At 42.0% G+C, this 20,319-nt stretch overlaps 1 protein-coding gene across 3 annotated transcripts in view; it reads left to right on the top strand.

The window, feature by feature from the left end:
- The first annotated feature begins 2,558 nt into the window (after nucleotides 1-2,558).
- The window catches only part of SLC37A2 (solute carrier family 37 member 2), a 37,465-nt gene continuing 19,704 nt past the window's right edge, over nucleotides 2,559-20,319 (top strand). For all 3 annotated transcript variants that reach the window (XM_007495066.3, XM_007495067.3, XM_007495068.3), the window contains exon 1: nucleotides 2,559-2,738. In XM_007495066.3, the coding sequence (XP_007495128.2) occupies nucleotides 2,680-2,738 (59 nt within the window). In that variant the 5' untranslated portion in view covers nucleotides 2,559-2,679. The remainder of the gene's footprint in view (nucleotides 2,739-20,319) is intronic.

Genomic DNA, 20,319 nt, shown 5'->3' on the forward strand with positions numbered 1-20,319 from the left:
GCAAAGCACTGGAGATAGCAAGGTGAAAGGAAACAAAATTCCTGCCTCCCAGAAATGGATTCAGTTAATTCTAAAAAGCAAATCCACCCCATGACTCTTTTTCGATCTCTTATCCCTATCTACGCTATCATTTTAGATCCATTAGCACTGGCCACTGGACTATTTTTATTTCGGTCATTATAGAATTGAGGACTGGTCTTGTCCTCACTAGAACTGGTTGGTGAGAAAATTCCCTCTACTCTAAGTAGGTTAGAAACTTCTTTGCAAGTTTTAGCCTTAGAAAGTTGCCTGATTCAGAGATTAAGTGATTTGCCCAAGGTCACACAGCTAGTAAGGCCAGGGATGGGACTTAAAACATATTTTGAGGCTGCTGGGTGGATAGAGTGCTGGGCATAGAGTCAGGATGACCTGAGTTCAATCTAGCCTCAATTGTTTATTAGTTTCAGTCTTTCTTAGCTTCCTCAACAGTAAAATGGAGATCATTATTGCACCTACCTCCCAGGGTTGTTGTCAGGATCAAATGAAATAATATTTGTAAAGTGCTTAGCACTGTTCCTGGCATATTAATGAATGCTCTCTTTCCCCTTCTCAATCTACCATCAATGAACCTTTTACTGTCCTGAAGATAAAAATAGAACTGAATGTCTATCCACTTGGAGTGGCAGTTAAAGAAATTAGTTTAAAGATATAAAATAATTATTAAAAGGATTATGTAACTTCTGTTTTTATTCATACATGCTGATAATCTGGGTCTTTGTATTTTGGGGATAGAAATATTGTTGTGCCATTCTTTAGTAAAAAAAAAAAAAGAAGCAGAGAGAGGAAGCCCAATTCCTTCATTTTACATATGGGAAACAAGTCCCAGGGGGAGTTTAGAGGGTTCCTAAGCATAAAAAAAAAAGGAGGAATGGAAACTTTTTCAGGTTGAAAATATTCTGAAATTCACCTTATGTCTGGGTGGTTCTTCTGAGTTATATTTCTATATTCTACTGTTCCAGCTGTTATCTTTCCATACTCCTTTCCCAAGGGCCAAGTTCTCCAAAGCTTTAGCTTCCAACCTCCTTGAACCACCATTTGTATTTCATCTTCAGTCTTCCTTTGGTTTTGTTGACACTGAACTGCTTCATGCAAAGTCTGTGCCCATTACTCTATTCAATGATTTGTGTCCTGCCTCCTTCCCAAATCTTCCTTATCCTCCCTTCTTTATGAACTTTCCTCTTGACCTTTTTTGCTGCATTGAGTACTACTGACCCAAAGTAGTAATCTTCCCTCTCTCAAAAGAAAATTCTTTTTTGCTTTCTTTTTCTCTCTTTTTTTGTCCCGATTCCTACTTTCCTGCTGATCCCTCCCTCCCTTAATGCTCCCTGTCCCAGTTCTATCTACTCTTTCCTTCCTTATCTACCTACTAGCTTCTGTTCCTGGACTATCTCCTTTGTTCTTACCCCTGGGCCCAAGTTCCTACCTTTCTGGTGTTTACCCACTGGGTTTTATAATTCTTAGGATATTTTTTTTTCTGCTTGGCTCTATGGGGCTAGTATCAGCCAAACCCATCATTTAGGGCTTGAGAGGGTGGAGTTCTTGCAAATGGGTATACTTCTTTTACCTCAATGTACTTTCCTCCAGCATTTCCTGAAAGGGGGAGGGCAATGGGGGATAGAAGGGCAAAGTAATACATTTTTTCTCTCTTCTTCATCCTATATTTGTGTGGACAGTCTGTTCTATCATTACTTCCCCTGTGTGGGGACTCAGCTTCTGGTCTAAATGCTATAAACATTTCCCCCAACATCAGAATCTATTTTACAGATTCATTTCTGCCCAGGAATCCATGAGGTTCTTAGAGGTTCCTCTTCTGTTCCTGAACCCCTTCAATTGGAGAATAATAGTTGGGGAAAGATCCATCAACCAGCCCAGAGGAGGCATAAACTAATTTGTCTGGGCCTCAGTTTTCTCATCTGTAAAATGATGAAGTTGTGCCAGACGGTCTCTGTGGTCCCTTCCAGCTCTAGTTATATGATCTGACTAGAGCAAAGCTGGGCATTCTGATCGCACTTTAATTAGTGGCGTAACTCAATTTTTTCAAATACTGGTTTCTGAGCTGGTTTCTTCTGTCCCACCGGGGCAACATTTTGTGCCTTGTTTTTCTGGGGAGATGCAGGGGAGGATTTGGAAAGGGGCAGGAAAATGGATCTGGCGGCAGGGCAAGCACTTTACTATGGGAAAGGGAATGCCGGTGGACTCACTGCGGAGGTGCTTCCCTGTAGCCAAGCCTGGGAGCCCATGGGTGGAATTGGGAAAGGTCAGGGTCAGGAAGGATGGAAACCGGGCAGATTTCTGAGGTCCCGAGACCCCAGAGTCAGGAAGGGGAAAATAAGGGCAGAGGGAATTATTCGCAGTCCGGAGAGAAGGTAGGGATGGAGAGGGGTTGGGGTGCGGGTGGGAATTATGAAAGCCGAGAGTGCTGGGGCTAGGGCGCGGCAGTCGGGCCTTGACCCAGCCCCTAGGGGAGGAATCAAGGGGCGGGACAGAGCAAGGGGGCAGGGTCTGCTGGTTCTTGCTTTGGGGTTCTGGGCGGTCCGAGCCGGCGGTGCATTTAAATCCAGCCCGGCAGCCTCGGATCTGTAAACTTTCCCGGCTCTTTTTCCATTTTAGGGTAGTTGCCGATCTACTTAGCTGCTCACGATGAGGACCTCCCTAGCTCCTGGCATCTGGCTCCTCCGCGCCTTCTCCAGGGACAGCTGGTAAGTGGGGCTTGCTGCGGAGCCCGTCGGCGAAGCCGGGTAACTTGGAGTCTTGTCCCAGGACTAACCTTTCCCGTCTCGAGAATCTCCGTAGATATAGCCTTTGATAACTATCTAGACCAGCTATCTCAAGCAGACAGCGCGGCTCTGCGACCCGCCGAGACCCGCCGTGGCAGCGGGGGCTGGAGTGGGCCCTGTGTTTGCCAGGCATGCTGGGAGCGGGGAGATGCCCCATTGAAAACTCTGGGTGGGGGTGATGGCAACCCAGGAGCCCCTCTGTTTGATGATTCCCAAGCACCTAAGCTGCCAGCTTTGAATCAGAATTGCTGGCAGGGAAACTCGGTCTGTAGTGGAAGTGCTTGAGAGGGGTCCCAGGAATTCTGCTTGGCCAGTTCTTTGTTGATTGAATAAAACTGTCCCTTGTGGGAGGAAGGAAGAGGGAGGTGAAGGGTAGGCAGATCTATGCAGATATGATGTGAATTGACTCTCTCGGAGCCGGATGTCTATTAGACACTTGAGTAGAAAGCAGGAACATCCCAACAGAGAGGGCAGATCTGTCACTCGGAGTGTCGCTTCTGCTTCTCCGCATTTGGTCAGTTCTTGAATTATTTGGCTCCAGTGTGGGCGGGGTGATGGTGAATGGGAAGGAGGAGAAACGGGGAAGGACAAACTCCTTTCCGGAAAAAAATTGACATCCATCCTGCCCTTGTTCGACCACCAGAAGTCTGCCGGCGTTCACTAGTGTACTAAGCGGTTTCTTCAAAACAATTCTGTAAGGTCAATAGGATATTAATATTCCTGTTTTACAGATGAGGAAAGTGTTCAGAGAATGACTTGTACAAGATTACACAGGTAGCAAAGATCTAGATTTCTGCTCCTGACTCCAAAGTTCAGCACTTTTCTTACATAGTGTAGTGGAACTCTACTGGTGACTTTATGTGAGGTTTTTTGAGGAAACTGAGGCAGAGTCCAGCGACTTGCCCAGGGTCACACAGCTCTGACGCTAAATTTGAACTCAGGAAGATGAGTTTTCCTCACGGCAGGCCCAGAACTCTATCCACTGAGCCACCTTGCTACTCAGCACCTTTCTACCACCTTATATTTGAGACTGGGCAGGTAGTAGTCACTTTCCTGCCAACATACATGCAGACACTACTATCTTTTGAGGACCCCTCATCTCCTCTTTTTTCTCAGCCACATCAGTTGAATACATTTCCATCTTGGGAAGCTCCTCAGGGTTAACCAGGCTTCCAATGGTCAAATTACAGAAAAGAATTTCCATTCTTGGGGAGTCAGAGGAATAGTCAGAAAAGGGAGTAGTGAGTGGCTGGCAATGTAGGGAGCCATCTTTAGGGTACAACACTTTGGATGAATACAACTGTTTTATTTACCCTCCAGAGCCCATGAGTATTTATTTCCTGATGGTAACTTCCCTCTGTTATTGGAAAACACTCAAAGCCTTTGGTACAGAGTAACACAAAGGGATGCACAAATGTTTTGTTCCAGATCTGGGAACAGTCCATAAGCATAGCCAGACAAACAAAATAAATTCTAGATCTTGCTTTGGAGAAGGTTTACAATTTAGAAAGAAGTACATGGAAGTATTTGAATTATTGTTATTTGAATTCAGGCCTGACTTTGATCTCACATGCAGCCAGCCCCTTTGGAAACCCCCATTCTGTGGAGTTTGGGAACTTGGGTATGGTGGTCCTGGGAGCCTGGAATTGCTATCTAGATCTTTTCCTCTTGCCCGCCTGCTCCCCAGGATCTTTTGCAGGATCAGACTTACAACCTCGACCTCCATAGAAGAGGGTGGAATTTTGTTTGTTGTTTGGTTTGGTTTTTCATCTTCTGATCCAGGATGACCCAAAGGAACCCTGGCAGCATAGTCTGCAGATCAGAAAAAGGCACCAACCCACAGTGTTTCTGGGTGATCACTGGGAGTGAATTCCATTCCTGGAGGAACCTGACAGAGAGCAATCTGCTAGGAGAATCACACTTTTACCGAGTTGTATGTAAAAACAAACATAGGGTAGCTTGACTATTGACAGATGGCCTTCCTTCTCTGATCAGCTCTGAAATCCAGAGCAGAGAGACACTAATTCCAAACTAGCTGTGGAGTTATCTTAAACCAAATGGGTTCCCTCCTGGTCCTAATGTACTTTGGCCTTTCCCCCACCTTGGTTTAGGCAGAATACCGAAGAGGGAGCCTGCCCAGTAGATTCACCTTTGAAGGAAGGGATAATCTTCTGTGGAGATTTAAGGAAGAAAAAGAAAAGGAAGGATTTCTTGATAGGATTCTTAAAGGCTGTTTTGTAGGATCTTTCTCTGGAGAGCTTTAGGAATCAAAGAGTTTCATTTGAATTGAGTTGTTTGGATAAGGGGTATATTAAATTGAGGCATAACGGATTAGAATCAAACCACAGATATTAAATATCTCCTGTGACTATGTACAGGCCAGCATTGAAACTGTGAGAGATGCAAGTGATAAACATGGTTCCTGTCTAGTCATGTGCACATAACCCCAATATAAAAAAATATGAGATAACACTGCAGAGTGCCAAAGAAGGAGTGAAATTAGAACTCAAGTTTACAAAAGGCTTTATAATAATACAATGTACATACGGTATCCTAGTGGAACCCTCATAACACTTTTAAATTTAGGCAATGCATAGGGTTATTTACAGTTTAAGGAAACTGAGGTTTAGCTGCTTTAGCTACAAAAACTTTGCCATCAAATCCAGAGCTCTTTTTCACACCATGTCCTCTCACAGCAAATGTTATGGTGTATGGGGGTAGTTGTCAGACAGAAAGCAGAAATGAAGACTGAGATGAGGAAAGAGGTTAGCCCTCTGTGAGACTTTGTTGCTAAGTTTGCTTCTTTTTTTGCCCATAGTAAGGGAGTAATAAATGCATTTTTATTTAAAAAAAATTTTAAAAAAAGTTATGGATATCTTTTTTTTACATCACCAGAATTTTTCCCAGTATCCCTCCCTCTGCCAAACTACCAAAATGTTATCCCATTTAACAAATAACATTTTAAAGGAAATTAGCAAAACTGAAAAATTTTAAAAATCTGCAAATATGTGCCATGTACTAAATTCCTGCACCTCCCAGCTCTTCAAAGGAGTTGGAGGGAGGTGTAACCTTATTATATTACTTCTTTGAAGTAAGACTTGTTCTTTGTAATTCTGCAACATTCTCTTTTAGTTCTTTTGTCATTATTTACATTTACAGTTTTATAGTTATTGTGTATATTGTGTATTGTTTTCTTGGGTAGGTCTGCTTCAATCTTCATAGAATTATGTAAATCTTTTCCTTCTTCCCTGTATTTGTCATATTTGTTATTTCTTACTGAGAGGGGAAGGGAATAGGTATCTAATTCTTACTGTCGGCTAGGCACTGTACTAAGCACTTAACAAATATTATCTAATTTGATCCTTACAACACCCCTACTCTTGTGAAGTAGTTGCAATTATCCCCATGTTACAGTTAAGGAAACTAAGACAGACTAAGGCTTAGCTACTTGCCCCTAATCACACACCTTCTAAGTGTTTGAGGTTGAATTTAAACTCAGATCTTCCTTACTTGAGACCCAGTGCTCTGTATCACCTCATTTCCTTCAGGAGCAAGGAAGAATATTCCATTAATTCATGTAACTTTTTTTTAATCCTTTCCCTCTTTAATGCTCTCTAACTGTTTTATTTAAATGTTTGACCATTTATATGCTGGGGAATAGTGTCTGGGATTAGTTATAATCTGTTGTCAATTATCTTGGCTACCAGACCTTTATTGGAAAAACAAAGATCCTCCCCCACATTTGATCACTTCCCTTCTTATCCTAGATGCTTTAAATTTTGTGTAAAAGCTTTTCAGTGCCATCAAATCAAAGTTGTCTATCTAGTTTATCTTTGGCAATTGATTGTTTATCTTGGCTTCTAGCCTGTATTTAGTTTAAAATGTTTGAATTACTGGCAGCTATGAAGGGTATTTTATTTGCTTCTCTTCTAAAATTTTAGAGTATTATCTTTGAATTTAAGGCCACGTATCTGTTTATAATTTATTTTGGAATATGGTTTAAGTAATCCGTCTGTCTAATTTTTGCCAAATTGCTTTATAGTTTTTTCCAGCAGTTTGTTTCAAATAGGAAGTTTTTTTTCCTAAATTAGTTTTTTGTTTATTTTTTGGTTTATTAAATTTCATCATTTTTTCCTCTTCTTTGTCTATAGACTATTCCGTTGTCTACTTTATTTTGAAGCCAATGTCAAATATTTTTCATGATTTCTGCTTTGGAATATAACTTGAAGTCTGAAAATGCTAGACCTTTTTTATCCCCACCTATTTTCATTATTTCCCTTGATATTACTTTTTTAGGCTTGCTTTTTTATTACTCTCAGGTAAATGGCTCTATCAGGTCAGGGGCCGGAGGGTTGCCCTTCGAAGGGAAGGAAAACAGTTGATTTTGGAAGAGGGCCGAAAAGTTAAAGGGCAGGCCAGGCCTGAGATCAAAAGTTACAATGGTAAAGAGAAGTTTGAGCCTAGCTATTCAGGTACATAGCTTTTCTTGGGCAGGAAGAAGATCCAGAAACACTAGGATAAATGGAAATTTGAATTCTCCAAGAAAATGTTCAATATCATGACTCTACCCTTCATTCCCACTTACAAAAGCAAGCAACCTGGCCAAGATTACCTGCCTTGTTGGCCCCTCAGTCATCCAGGGGTTATTTGGAGGGGGCATACTCAACAAGAACCAGCTAGGTGGCACTGTGGATAGTTTTGGTCTTGGGAGTGGAGTTTGCCACTTACCACTTACCAGTTGTGTAATTCTGGACTAGCTCCTTAACTGCTTACAGCCTCAGTGTGCTCTTCTGTAAAATGGGGGTGATAATAGTGCTAACCTCATACATTTGTGGTAAGGTAACATATGTAAAGTGCCTTGCAAACCTAGCTGTTTAAATAGATACTAGCTAGCTCTCTCATCTTCATTTCATTCTTTTGTTCACTCAAGTATTTATGGCATCCAATATGTGCCAAAACTAGGGGAGGAGGTGTTAAAAAAATGCATATGACCACTGTCTCTGCCTTCAAAGTTACCTTCTAGTTGGGGAAGGAAAATTCACATTTAAATACCTGTTCTACAAAGGAGAATGTGGTAAGTAGCAGCAGGATGGTTCTGGCCATGCTATAAGGGAGTTCTGAGGAAGTGGAGGGCTTTACTCCTTTTTGCTGAATTCTGAGTCCATTTATTGAAGATTAGTAGAATTTTAGTAGATAGAGATTGAGGTGTGTGATTGGAGGGGAGTGAGATGGAAGGTGAGCAGAAGGAGGGGCAAGCCTCACAGCCCTGAAATTGAAAGGGCTGGTGTGTTCTGGGAAGGACAGGAAGTCTAGTTTCGGTGCCCTTTCTAGGGTCAATTTATGGAAGAATTACAAGTAAAGCTGGAAAGAAAGATTGGTTGGAGTATAATTGTGGAATGTCCTCCTCTATGCTGGAGTCACTAGATCCAGTTAAGGTCAGAGTTAACATTCAAAGGCTTTTTTCCAAGAAGGTTTCCCCAGTTATATTTTCCCTGGAGATGTGGAGATGCCAATAATGCTCCCCTGGGGCAGATAGACAGTTTCTGACCCTCCGTGTTTTTGTTCCCTGAGTTAGGGAGCATCTAGTTTCTGCTGAGAGCCATAGTACCCAGATGGGGATTGGTGGCCCCTCAGGCATTGTCTGGGAGGAATAGAGGACCTGGGCATTCATTAAGCCTGAGCCTCACTGGCTGCCTGCCTGCCACGCCAACATCTGGGGGTGAACTGGAGGATGCCTGGGAAGATCTATGTGACTGATATTTGTGTCTGCTTGACCTGCGCCTGGACTAACTTCTGTAACCACAGGGCTTAGAATGTGAAGGTTTGTTTAGACAGGAAGTGACTGGGAGGGAGAAGGAGAGAAAGAGCATTTCACTGACTTGAGCGGTAAAAGGAAGGGAGAAAAAGCTCTGAGAGGCATAGCTAGAGGCTGCAAATGCCCATTTTAACTGTTCTTCAGAGAAGTTCAAGGCTAGGCAGTTGACATAAATAAATCTGTTTTCTGAAAGCTGGGGAGCCGAATCTCATTTCATATTAGAGGAAGCAGATAAGGGCCCTGCTGGCTTCCTCTTTGATTTTTGTGGTCACAAGATCATAGATTCATAATTGGAAGGGGACCCTAGAAATCATCTGATCCAAGTCCCTCATTTTACAAATGAGGAAACTGAGGCCCAGACAGGGTAAGTGACTTGTCTGAGGTCCTTTAACTCCAAATGTAACAATCTTTCCAGAACACAGCATTACCTAGTTGATAATGCCTTGCTAGTACTCCTTTAAAAAGATTTCCTTCATCTAGGTGTTCCACAATCTCTGAAGAGGAAGGAGAAGGACTTCTTTTGGCTAGATTTCCACATGGAAATATGGAAAGAATGATGGGGATAATTATGGCTCATAGACATGTCAGCACCCTTAGCAACCCCACTCTCGTGATCGAAGGAGGTCATTTCCATCAGCTGCCTTCTGTACTTCCTCTCCTTTCCTCCCCCACCCCAGCTTCCTGTTTTCTATTCCACTGGCATAGAGATTCTTATACATCAATGACTGAGGCCTCACAGTTAGTTGTGAAAGCAGAAGGGGTTGAGGGTCGACCATGTGGCATACTCTGACCTGTCAAACCTTGTTCTCCTGCCCTTTCCAAAAGCTATGGTGGCCCTACAGGAAAAGGGGTCTTCATTTGGGCATGCAAGTTGATGGTTCTCTCTGCTGTGATGGGGAGTGGAAGGGGTGGAGGGTGGAGGATAATTGGGCTGGTAGGGGTATTGCTAAAGAGAGATCAGGAGTCCCAGGATCAGGGAGATTGAGGTGGGCCTGGGATGTTAGGGGAAGTAGGTGAGAACTGCTGTTATTTTCCTCTGGCATCTGTCATTTTGCCTTAGCCCAGCACATAGTAGATTCTTAATAAATGAGAATGAATGAATGAATGAGCCCTCTTCAGGACAGAAAAATGATTTTAATCAAATTCAACAAACACTAAGTACTTACTATGTGCAAGACATCATGTTAAGAACTGGGAATAAAAGGCAAAAATTAAACAAACATTTCTCAAGGAGCTTTCTCCTAGGATAATGATGGTGGTAATGAAAATAACAAAAGCAATGATGATAACTATACAATTCTATGATGCTTTGATATATACCCATTTTTAGATGAGATCAATGAGTCTGAGGCTTATGACTTATACGTGGCCATACTTGTTTCCTTTAACTAGAAACTAGGCTTTAATGCTTTTCCTTCTCAAAATAGCTTGTATTTATTTTGTGGGTATTTGTGTGTGTGTGTGTGTGTGTGTGTGTGTGTGTGTGTGTGTGTGTGTACATGCTATCATCTTTTTGAGGGCTAAAGCTGTTTCTTTCTGTCCTATCTCTAGTTTTTAAAACAGTGTCTGGCACATGGTAAGTGCTTAATAAATGAAAGTTGATTATTGATTGACTTTTGAGTTGAGAACTTTTTCCATTACACCATCATAGGAGGATCTGTGGAAAGTATATAGGTTGGGAAAAAAAGCTCATACAGGTAGAAGTAAACTTCTAAAGAGCTTGGATTTGCAAAATGTAAAATGAATAATTTTGATTATGTTAAATTAAAAAGGTTTTGTACAAACAAAACCTATGCAACCAAAATTAGAAGGGAAGCAACAAACCCGAGGGAAAATTATCACACAATTCTCTGACAAGGGCCTTAATTTCTCAAATATACAAAGAACTGAGTCAAATTCATAAGAAATCAAATCATTCCCCAATTGACAAATGGTTAAGGGATATGACTAGGTAGTTTGCAGATGAAGAAATCAAAACCACCAATAATCATATGAAAAAATGTTCTAAATCCCTCCTGATTAGAGGAATGCAGATCAAAAAAAACTCTGAGGTACCTACCACCTTACATCCAGCAGAGTGGACAATATGACAGGAAAGGGAAATAATAAATGTTGGAGGGGATGTGGCAAAGTTGCTGGTGGTGTTGTGAATTGACCCAGCCATTCTGGAGGGCAATTTGGAATTATGCCCCAAGGGAGCTAAAAGAATACATGCCCTTTGATCCAGCAATAAATATTACTACTGGGTTTATATCCCAAGGAGATAAAAAAAAATTGGGCAAGGATCTGTTTGTACAAAAATATTTATAGCTGCTCTCTTTATGGTAGCAAAAAATTGGAAAAGGAGGGGATATCCCTTGATTGGGGGATGGCTGAACAGATTGTAGTATATGATGGTGATGGAATACTATTGTGCTATAAGGAATGATAAATTGAAGGGTTTGTATAAGAACTGGAAAGACCTTCATGAACTGGTGCACAGTGAAATAAGCAGAACCAGGAGAAACATTATACACAGAGACTGTAACATTGTGGGACAATCATATGTGGTTGACTTTGCTACTAAAAGCAATACAATGATACAGGACAATTCTGAGGGACTTATGAGAAAGAACACTATCCACGTCCAGAGAAAGAACTGTGGGAATAGAAATGCAGAAGAAAACATGTTATTTATCACTTGTTTATATGGGTATGTGATTTAGGGTTTTGGTTTTAAAGGATTTTTAAAGGATTGCTTTTTTACAAAAATGAATAATATGGAAATGGGTTTGAGTGAGATGTATATATATATACATATATCTATATATATCTATATATATCTACACACACACACACACACACACACACATATATATTCCAGTGGAATTGCTTTCAACTCCAGGAGTAGGGAAGGATGAGGGGAGGGAGAAAACATGAATCATATAAGCATGGAAAAAATTAAAATAAAATAAAGAGCTTGGATTTCCATAGAATTCTGGAGGGGATCATGAGAGACATGTTATATTCCCTAGCCTTGAGACAGAGAAATACCTCCATTATCCCAGAGAAGTGAAAATGTATTTTATTAAAAAACTCTTCAGAAGGGAACTCTCCCATCTGTGAAACAAGAGAGTTGGGCTGGAGAGCCTCTTAAGTCCTTTCTAACCCTGGATCTGTCATCTGAAGATTCTGCAGGTTCTATGACTTTGTCTCTTTGTCACCTCTCCTTATATCTGCCAACTGTCTCCCAGTTGTCTGAATTGAATCCTCATGCTGAAGCTTCAGCCAAAATTCTTTCATTCTGGCCTGGATGGAAATGAAATGTAGTTGGTCATGTCTTTATGATGGTCCTTACTAGGCACAGACAGCTCATGATTCAGATTCCCTCCAGCTCAACCTTTCCCTTCTTCAGTCAAAATGAGTATCCTAGTTCTTCAAACTTTTCCTCATTGGTGGTATGATGGTTACAAGTGCAGAACTTGGAGTTAGGAAGACGGAAATTCAAATCTTGCCTGAGACATTTACTAGTTGTACGTCCTTGAGCAAATCACTTAACCTCTGTCTGCTTTGGTTTGCTCATCTATAAAATGGAAAAATAATAAATAAAGCTCTGCATAAATTCTAGCTGTTACTATTGTTATTGTGATTATTTTTCTTGCTTCTCTCTCTCCCCCCCCCCAACCTAACTAAAAGAATATTGAATTCCCTTCTATTAGAGTTTATAGAATTTTCCTGGGAAAGGATATGTTCAGGGTTAAGCCTGTGGTCATCTCCAGTTTCTTTCTGTATGCCATAGGAGTAGACAAGACACAAGATTCTTCCCAGGAAAAGAGAAAAGATGACTGAGCATACTCTGGGCTGATTGTCCAAGAAAGGTCTTTTATCTTTTATCTTTTATCAAGGCTGCCTTTTCAGTCCTTGTCTGGCCTGGCCTTAGAAGAATCATTTTAAGAATGTAAGATTTTGAATTAGAAGAGACTTTAGAGGTAATCTAGTCCAGAGCACTCATCTTATTGATGAGCCAATGGAGATGGAATAAATTATCCAAAGCCACACAACTCCTGAGTCACAAAGTCTGGATTTAGGGTCTGAATCCAATTCTCTTTCTACCTTATTGCACTGGTGAGTTAAAGGCTGAGCATCTAATTCTGCTTGTCTTCCTGGATTTGCTATCATTTTTTACCACCCTGGAACCTCCCTTTAGGAAGCTCTCGTGGTTGACCCTGGGGCTCACTTAGTAAGCAAAGTTTTATCAAAGCTCAGCCTTGTACCTCTTCTTTCTAGTTTTTAGAACTGCTGACTCCTGGAAAAGGTGCACCTAGGAACAGACCACAGAGTTAATTTCCTCTCTGGCACTTGACCTGCAGCCACATTTACCCCTGCCTGGAACATGGCTACTGAACCCCCACTGCTAGGAAGCAGAGGAGGGGGCCTCCTCAGTGGCATCTGTCCCCGGGCTCTTAACTCTCCAGTGGGGTGGACATTCCTGGCTGCCATGCGGCTTGGGAGGACTACAGTGAGAATGTCCCTAGAAGAAGGAAGGGAGATTTGACTTGACATACCAGCTGAGCTGAGTGGGTGGTTAAGGAAACTAGCATTGAGCACCAACTTAACTTGCCCAGGACCTGGGACAACTGGATCTGTTCTCCCCTCCCACTTCCTACCCTCCCTAATCTCCTGGGATCAAGGTCTCCTCTCTGTTGTTACTCTGAGATAGATTGTTCCCCTTCTCCCAACTCTGGAAAGATTTCTAGTGCAAAGTCTTAAGCAGAATAATAAAAATGATTTCATTTCTTGAACTAGCAAGTTGGATTGTCAGCTTATAATTTGTCAACAACTGATTTACCCCCATATCTGACTGGGTTATTCAATGACATTTAGCTTCAAGTTGGGGTGAGGAGAGGAAGGTGCCACCTCTTGCTTACAAAGCCCTGAGGGTCATGGATTTTACTTGGCCTACTAGCGGCCTGGCACTTTCAGGGCATGTCCCTTGTGCCCCCCGCCCTCCCCCAGGGAAGAGCTCGGTGGGTGCTGGACAAACTCCCCCCTCTTCTTGGCAGGCCTGTAGCAGACTGATAGCCCGTGGTTGTCTGTATTCTGAATTCTTCTTTACTTTGACAGTTTTGGGGAGGACCTACTTCTCTGAGCCAATACAGAAGCAAAACCTGTGGGTGCTTCCGTCTGCCAGAGGGGCAATTAGCTGTACTTCCTATGAGTTGGACAGCCAGTTTAATAGCCAGTGTCTTTGCTCTCACCCAGTTTTCATTCCTTATCTCTAGTCTGACCAAGACCTCCTTTCATGGTCACCCTTTTTCCTCCACATCTTGACCCCTCTCCCTTCACATGGCCTGCTTTTTAGAGTAGGAATGAAGGAATGAGAAGAGCGTTCATGCATGAGTAGGAGATCTGGATTCCTGGCTTGGCTTTGCAATTTATTTGGTATGATTTACCCTAGTGCGAATCCATGCTTCTTTTTAGCTCCCAAATTTTTAAATTCCTAGTCAGACAGGGAGTGTTAAGAATCAGAAAGGGGATGTGAGAGACCCAATTACAAAGCATGTGTAATCATGAGGCTTCAGGTCACATTGCAGGCTGTCTTGGATGTGAGGTTCTGAAGTGGGGGTACAGGTGGGGATCCTAGGATCATAGATTTAGAGCTGAAAAGGGACTTTAGAGATTATGCCCAGAAAAGTAAAGTGACTTACCTAAGATCTAGGTAAATATTTAACAACCATCTCTCTTAGGGACAGAGATGTATGTATATTAACATTTAATCCAATATTTTCAAAGTCTAAAGGATCAAAAAAAAAAAACAAACCCTCATTGGTAGCCTTTGCTGTTTCTAAGGTGTAAATGGTCACACTGAAATCTTAACAATCAGCTCTTTTGAGCTGGCACCAGCACCCCCTGCTAAGGTCACACAGTAAGTAGCAGAGGCAGGATTTGAACCCTAATACTCTAAGATACCTTATGCTCCTCCAATCTTGTCCCTGGCATTCTAAGGGAGGTCCTCACTCTTGAGTGGTCTGTACCGCTTGGCTTTGACTCTATCTAATGGTTATAGTAAACCCCACCAGCAATAAACACTGGTATCAAGGTTTATGACTGGCCCTATTGCTCCTGGTATGATTGAGAGGGTGATGAATCAGTCAGTCAACACTTTATAGACTTATTTGTCAAAAGTATCGATCTTGGAATTCTCAGAAGAGAAGAGGTAGTGCTCTCCACAACATTAGATATAGGAAATCTCTAGGAAACTGTCCTCGAATACTGGCCTCCTAGGAGAGATTCATGTAGAAGAGAAGGCTAAGGCTCCTTCAGCAATGCCAAACGAAAGAGGCAGTTCTGTCCCAAAGTCAGTGGACGTCAGTGTGTGTGGAGTGAGGACACCAAGCTTCCCTGTGCTCTCTGCCCTTGGAGCCTCAGATCCCCATTTAAGACTGGGAGGGAAGAGGGAATCAAAGACAGGAGAAAGAAGGGCTCTAATGGAGTCTGGACATGGAGGAGGGAGGTGGAAGAAAACCTGGTGACTGGGTTACGGGAGGAGAATTTGGGAAGAGGAATCAGGATCTGGGGTAAACTCCTCCTACGGTGTAGGAATAGAAGAAAACAAATGAGGGCCCAACCTGGCAGTATTTTGTTTTGCATCTAACTAAAATATGATATACAATTGCATATTACCTTCCCTTGTCTCTTTTGTCCCTATGTAGAAAGCAGGAACGAGGCCTTATCCAAATTTTTGTCTTTCCTGATATATGGTTATAGACATAGAAGGGATTTAATAAATGTTTCCTCACTGATGATAACAGATACCTTGTTCTCCGTTTTAACTCTTTGAAGATATAATAAAGCTTATAGTGGAGAAGGAATAGCCCAGGAATATGGATAGTTCAGAGTTGAGCAAAGGCTCCTTCACTAGAATGATCCAGGTGAATCGAGGTGAAATTCAAAACCAGCAGGGACAAGCCCAGGAGAAATAAATATAATTTGCCCTTTCTGAAGGACTCTTAGATAATGGGCTAGCCAGGCCCAATTCAGCCAACATAAGTCTCTACTTAATACAATGGAAAGAACATAGACCCTGGAGTCAGGACCTGGGTTCAAGTTCACCTCTGATACTTAATCTCACCTTGAGCAAATCACTCAATATCTCTGGTGTCATAGGATTATATATTTAGAGCTGGTAGGGCCCGAGAGGCCATTGAGTCTTAATTTCATTTTGCAGATGTGGGCCTCAGTTTCCTCATTTGTAAAATGAAGGTGTTAGCCTAGATGTCTGCTGAAATCCCTTCTACATCTACTATGATGAGGCTAAGATAATATTAAGAAATAGACCTTTACTTGAACAAGACTCTCCACCTCCTAATTGCAGACTGTCTCCCATGTACTGAATGCTCTTCCTTTCTGCCTCCTGGCTTCCGCCCAGCCTCAGCTTCTACAGGAAGCCTTTCTCGATGCCCTTCAATTCCAGTGCTTTCCCTCCGTTCTGGATTTATTCTCTGATTTATTTCCAGTTATCCTGCACAGAGCTCGTTTGGACACCGCTGTTTGCATGTTGTCTCCCCCATTAGATTGTGACCTCCCTAAGAGCAGGGACAGTCTTTACTATCTTTAAAACTGCAGTGCTTAGCACATAGTGTTTGGCACACAGGAGGCACTTAATAAATGTTTATTGACAGAATGAGGATGTATTTATGTAGTAATATATCCCGTAGCCACATAATATAATGACGTATTTTTTTCTCTTTGTCTCGCCCAGCTGGAAGTGTGGCAGCTCCTCACAGCCCAGCCCCAATGCCACTTGTCATGGAAGTTTCCACTTTTTATGTTTCCAACCTGGGCTGGTTTGCACGTCTCCTTAAGCAAGCCTAATGGTTCCTCTCCCAACTTCTGTTCTCGTGGGTTCAGCCTGCTGCAGCTCCGAATTCCTGAAGTGATCCCCAGCCTTAGTCTTCTCTAGGAGCAAAGATGTGGCATCATCATGCCCGACTATTTTAGCTTTTTAAAATGTGTTCACACACGATATCATTTCTCATCTGATTCTCACACGATCATCTATAACACTGGGAGGTTGTGAAGCTTGTCTAAGTTCTAATAGTTTGTTAGCAGAAAACAAATCTCTCTTTAATGTCTTTTAACCCTCTTCATAGGTCTTTCTCATATTTTTCCTATGTGTCCCTGCACGGAGTAAGTCAGGTACCCCATCCAGACTTCCCTTGGGGGAGACCAGCTTAGACTTTGGAGCAAAGTGAAGAGGAGGCAGTGTGAAGCCTTCCGCTGGGATTCTAGCATGGGGGCACAATTGCCATTCTGGCACCAGATCAGGGCCATTTGGTGGGGGCCCAGGGCACAGTGCCTTCAGTTCTGTTAGCAAGCGTACAGTAGGTGCCTACCTACTAGTTTGCAAGATATTTCATCCCTCTCTTCTCTTTGCCTTTTAATGGGCTATTCCCACCTCACCTTCTCTGGTTTCCTTTAAGTTTCAGCTAAAATGCTCCTTTCTGAAGGAAGCCTTTCCTAGTTCTTACTGTTCATTTCCCTCTGATGTCATTTCCTATTTATTTTGTATGTATTTTGTCCTAACAGTTGTTTGCATGTTGTCACCTGTACCTCACCATTAGAATGTCGGCTCCTTGAGGGTGAGGGATGTTTGTAATTGTTCTTTATATGTACAGAACTCAGGGTACTGCTTGGTACATAGCAGGCACTTAATAAATGGTTTTTGTTTGACTCCTTTTCTTTTTTTTCTTAAAAGAAGCCCAATATCTTTGTTCACCTTTGTGTCAAAATAAAAGCCCTTTTAACAAATGAGTATGGTCAAGCAAAATGAATTTATATATTGATATGATTTAATATGTACACCCTATTCTGTATTTTTAGTTATCACCTTTCTACAAGGAAATGAAAAGTGTGCTTCATCTTCAGCCTTCCAGAGTTGTGATTGATCATTATATAAATCAGAATACTTAATTTTTTTTTAACCCTCACCTTCCATTTTAGAGTCAATACTTAGAGGCAATACAAGGCAGTAGAGTGGAAAGGGCTAGGCAATGGAGGTTAAGTGACTTGTCCGGGGTCCCACAGCTAGGAAGTGTCTGAGGCCAGATTTGAACCCAGGATCTCCTGTCTCAATCCACTGAGCAACCCAGCTACCCCCAATATTTCCAAGTTATTTTCCTTTACATTATTTTAATCATATAAACCATTCTCCTGGTTCTACTTGCTTCTACTTCAATTCATAGACGTCTTCCCATGGTCCTCTGAGTTTCCTAATGATCATTCCTTATAACATTGTAATATTCCATTATATTCATATAACCTAATTTATTCATCCATTCTCTCATTCGATAGCACATACTTTGTTTTCAGATCTTTGCTACAATCAAAAGGACTGTTATAAATGTTTTTGTACCTAGGGTTCCTTCCTGGGTATCTTTGCTGTCTTTGGTGGTAATAGGATTAGTAGGGGTATTGCTAGTTCAAAGGGTATGCATAATTTCAATGCCTTATATTTTAAAAAAGAAACATTTATCAAAGAAACTTATTGCAAAGATTATCCCCCCCCCCCAAATTAGCCTGCTTCCCTTCTAATTTTACTTGCATGAAATTTGTCTAGGTCTAATTTTTTGAAGACCATGAATAAACTGGAGAGTGTGCAGAGTAGGGTAGCTAAGATGGTCAAAGGCCTTGAACCTATGTTATATGACAATCAGCTAAAAGAACTTGGGATTTAGTTAGGAGAAGAGACAACTCAGGAGGAATGTGATAAATGTCAAGTGGGAAAGGAATTAGAAATTCAGTCAACATGCATTTATGCCAGGCACTTTGTTCTCTGTGTACAAAGAATCACCAGAAACAGTCTCTGCCCTCAGGAAAGTCAATCATAATGGAGATAGATAGGATGGGAAAGGACCACGTGTAAATGACAAGACACATAAAAGATATGTGCTGTGCTGCTCGAAGGGAATCTCAGAAAGAGAGGCATTAGTAGTTCAGGGAACCAGGAAAGACTTTCGGTTGATGCCAGGATTGGAAAGAAAGCTGAGAAATTCTGGCTCAATCCAGTTTTTGTCTGGTCAAGATCAAACCTGAATCTGCCTAGCAGCAGTAGAAGCACATACATCTAGATGACTGTTACTGTCATAAATTGAAACTGTACAAAATGATTGCTTGTTCTAAATAATTCACAACATTCTTACGTAAGGGGAGAAAGATGTGGGTACCTGCAAGGCTGATGGTTCCATAGAAAGAGGGAAGTTAGGAGGAAAGGCCGGGTTTTTGTGGAAGGAAGATAAAAAAGTGGGTTCAGTGTTGAACCCACTAAATCTGAGGCACCATAGTCATATGCATATATGCATATGCATATATATATGTAGGTAGAATGTATAAAGTCCTGTAGAGTTTATCAAGTGCTTTCTTCACGACAACCCTGTGAAACAATTAGCTGAAGAAACTGAGTTTCAAACAGGTATGCCTTGTCCATGGTCCCGCAGCGACTGAGTGTCGGGAGCAAGATTCAAAGCCAAATCATTCCTGATTCTAAAATGGAAGATGTCCTCATCACATCATAATGTTTTCCAAGGATTTCGCCCCTGTCCTTAGATTTTTTTTTTTAAACTCTTCACTTCTGTATGAGAATCAATACTAAGTATCATTTCCAAGGCAGAATGATCAGGGCTAGGCAATTGGGGTTAAGTGACTTGTCCAGGGTCTCCTAGCTAGGAAGTATCTGAGGCCACACTCAAACCCAGGACCTCCCTTCCAGGCCTGACTCTATCCACTGCTCCCCTTCTTAGATTCTTAGGGCAACTGTGGCCACGACCTTTGCTCTCCTTGACCCCTCTTCTCCCAGTTTGAGTTCTTCAAGGCTCAGCTCTGTTCCCTCCTCTCCCTTCTCGTTGTATACTAATTGCATATGCTGGGCCTTCTCCTGGAGAAAGGGATGCCAAAGGGCTGGCCATCCTGAGCATAAAAGGGAATTCTTGCCCTGGTAAGGCTTATAAAAGTAGAGAAAAGAAAGATGCAAGTTTAGGCTTCTGAGAAATGCCAGAAGAATGAATGAACAATAAATGCTATTGAAAATTCAGAAGAGGAAAGACTTGCTGAGGGCACCCTTCAGACCTGGTGGATAAAGTGGGATTTGAGCTAGGTCCTGAAGCAGGGGTAGCATGATAAAAGAGTGGTCAGAGGGCAGAGGTCCCAGAGACACAGGCCACAGGCTTCGCTGGGAGACTAAGAGCAGAGAGTTCACTTGAGGGAGGAGAAATGGGTGTTTTGTACAAGCTCAGGAGAAGATAAGGCTGGAGAGGTAAGTAGGAGTCAGATTTGGAGGACTTTGCATAGGAGGCTAAGGATCTCGGACTTCATCCTGTGGCAGTAATACTAATTACCATTATTATTATTATGGTGATGTTAACATCCCTAATATTATTGTAATTGCATTAATGTTTACACTCTTAAGTCCAAGGTAGATGAGCAAACCGAGGTGGGGAGAAGTTAAGTGATTTACCTGGTGAAGAGGCAGGTCTGTCAGAAAATTGGGAGGGGGTAAGGCTAGAGGCTGGAGCACCAGACAGGAGGCTGTTTTAGGAAATTAGCTCAGATTAGTGAATAGCAAGTGCTGAATACATGCTTTGTCTGACTATACAGTATAAGCTTGAAGTAATGAAGGCCTGACACCACCAGCAGTAATACAGGCTTCTTTGA

This window comes from Monodelphis domestica, chromosome 4 (assembly GCF_027887165.1).
Source record: "Monodelphis domestica isolate mMonDom1 chromosome 4, mMonDom1.pri, whole genome shotgun sequence".
NCBI classification, from domain to species: domain Eukaryota; kingdom Metazoa; phylum Chordata; class Mammalia; order Didelphimorphia; family Didelphidae; genus Monodelphis; species Monodelphis domestica.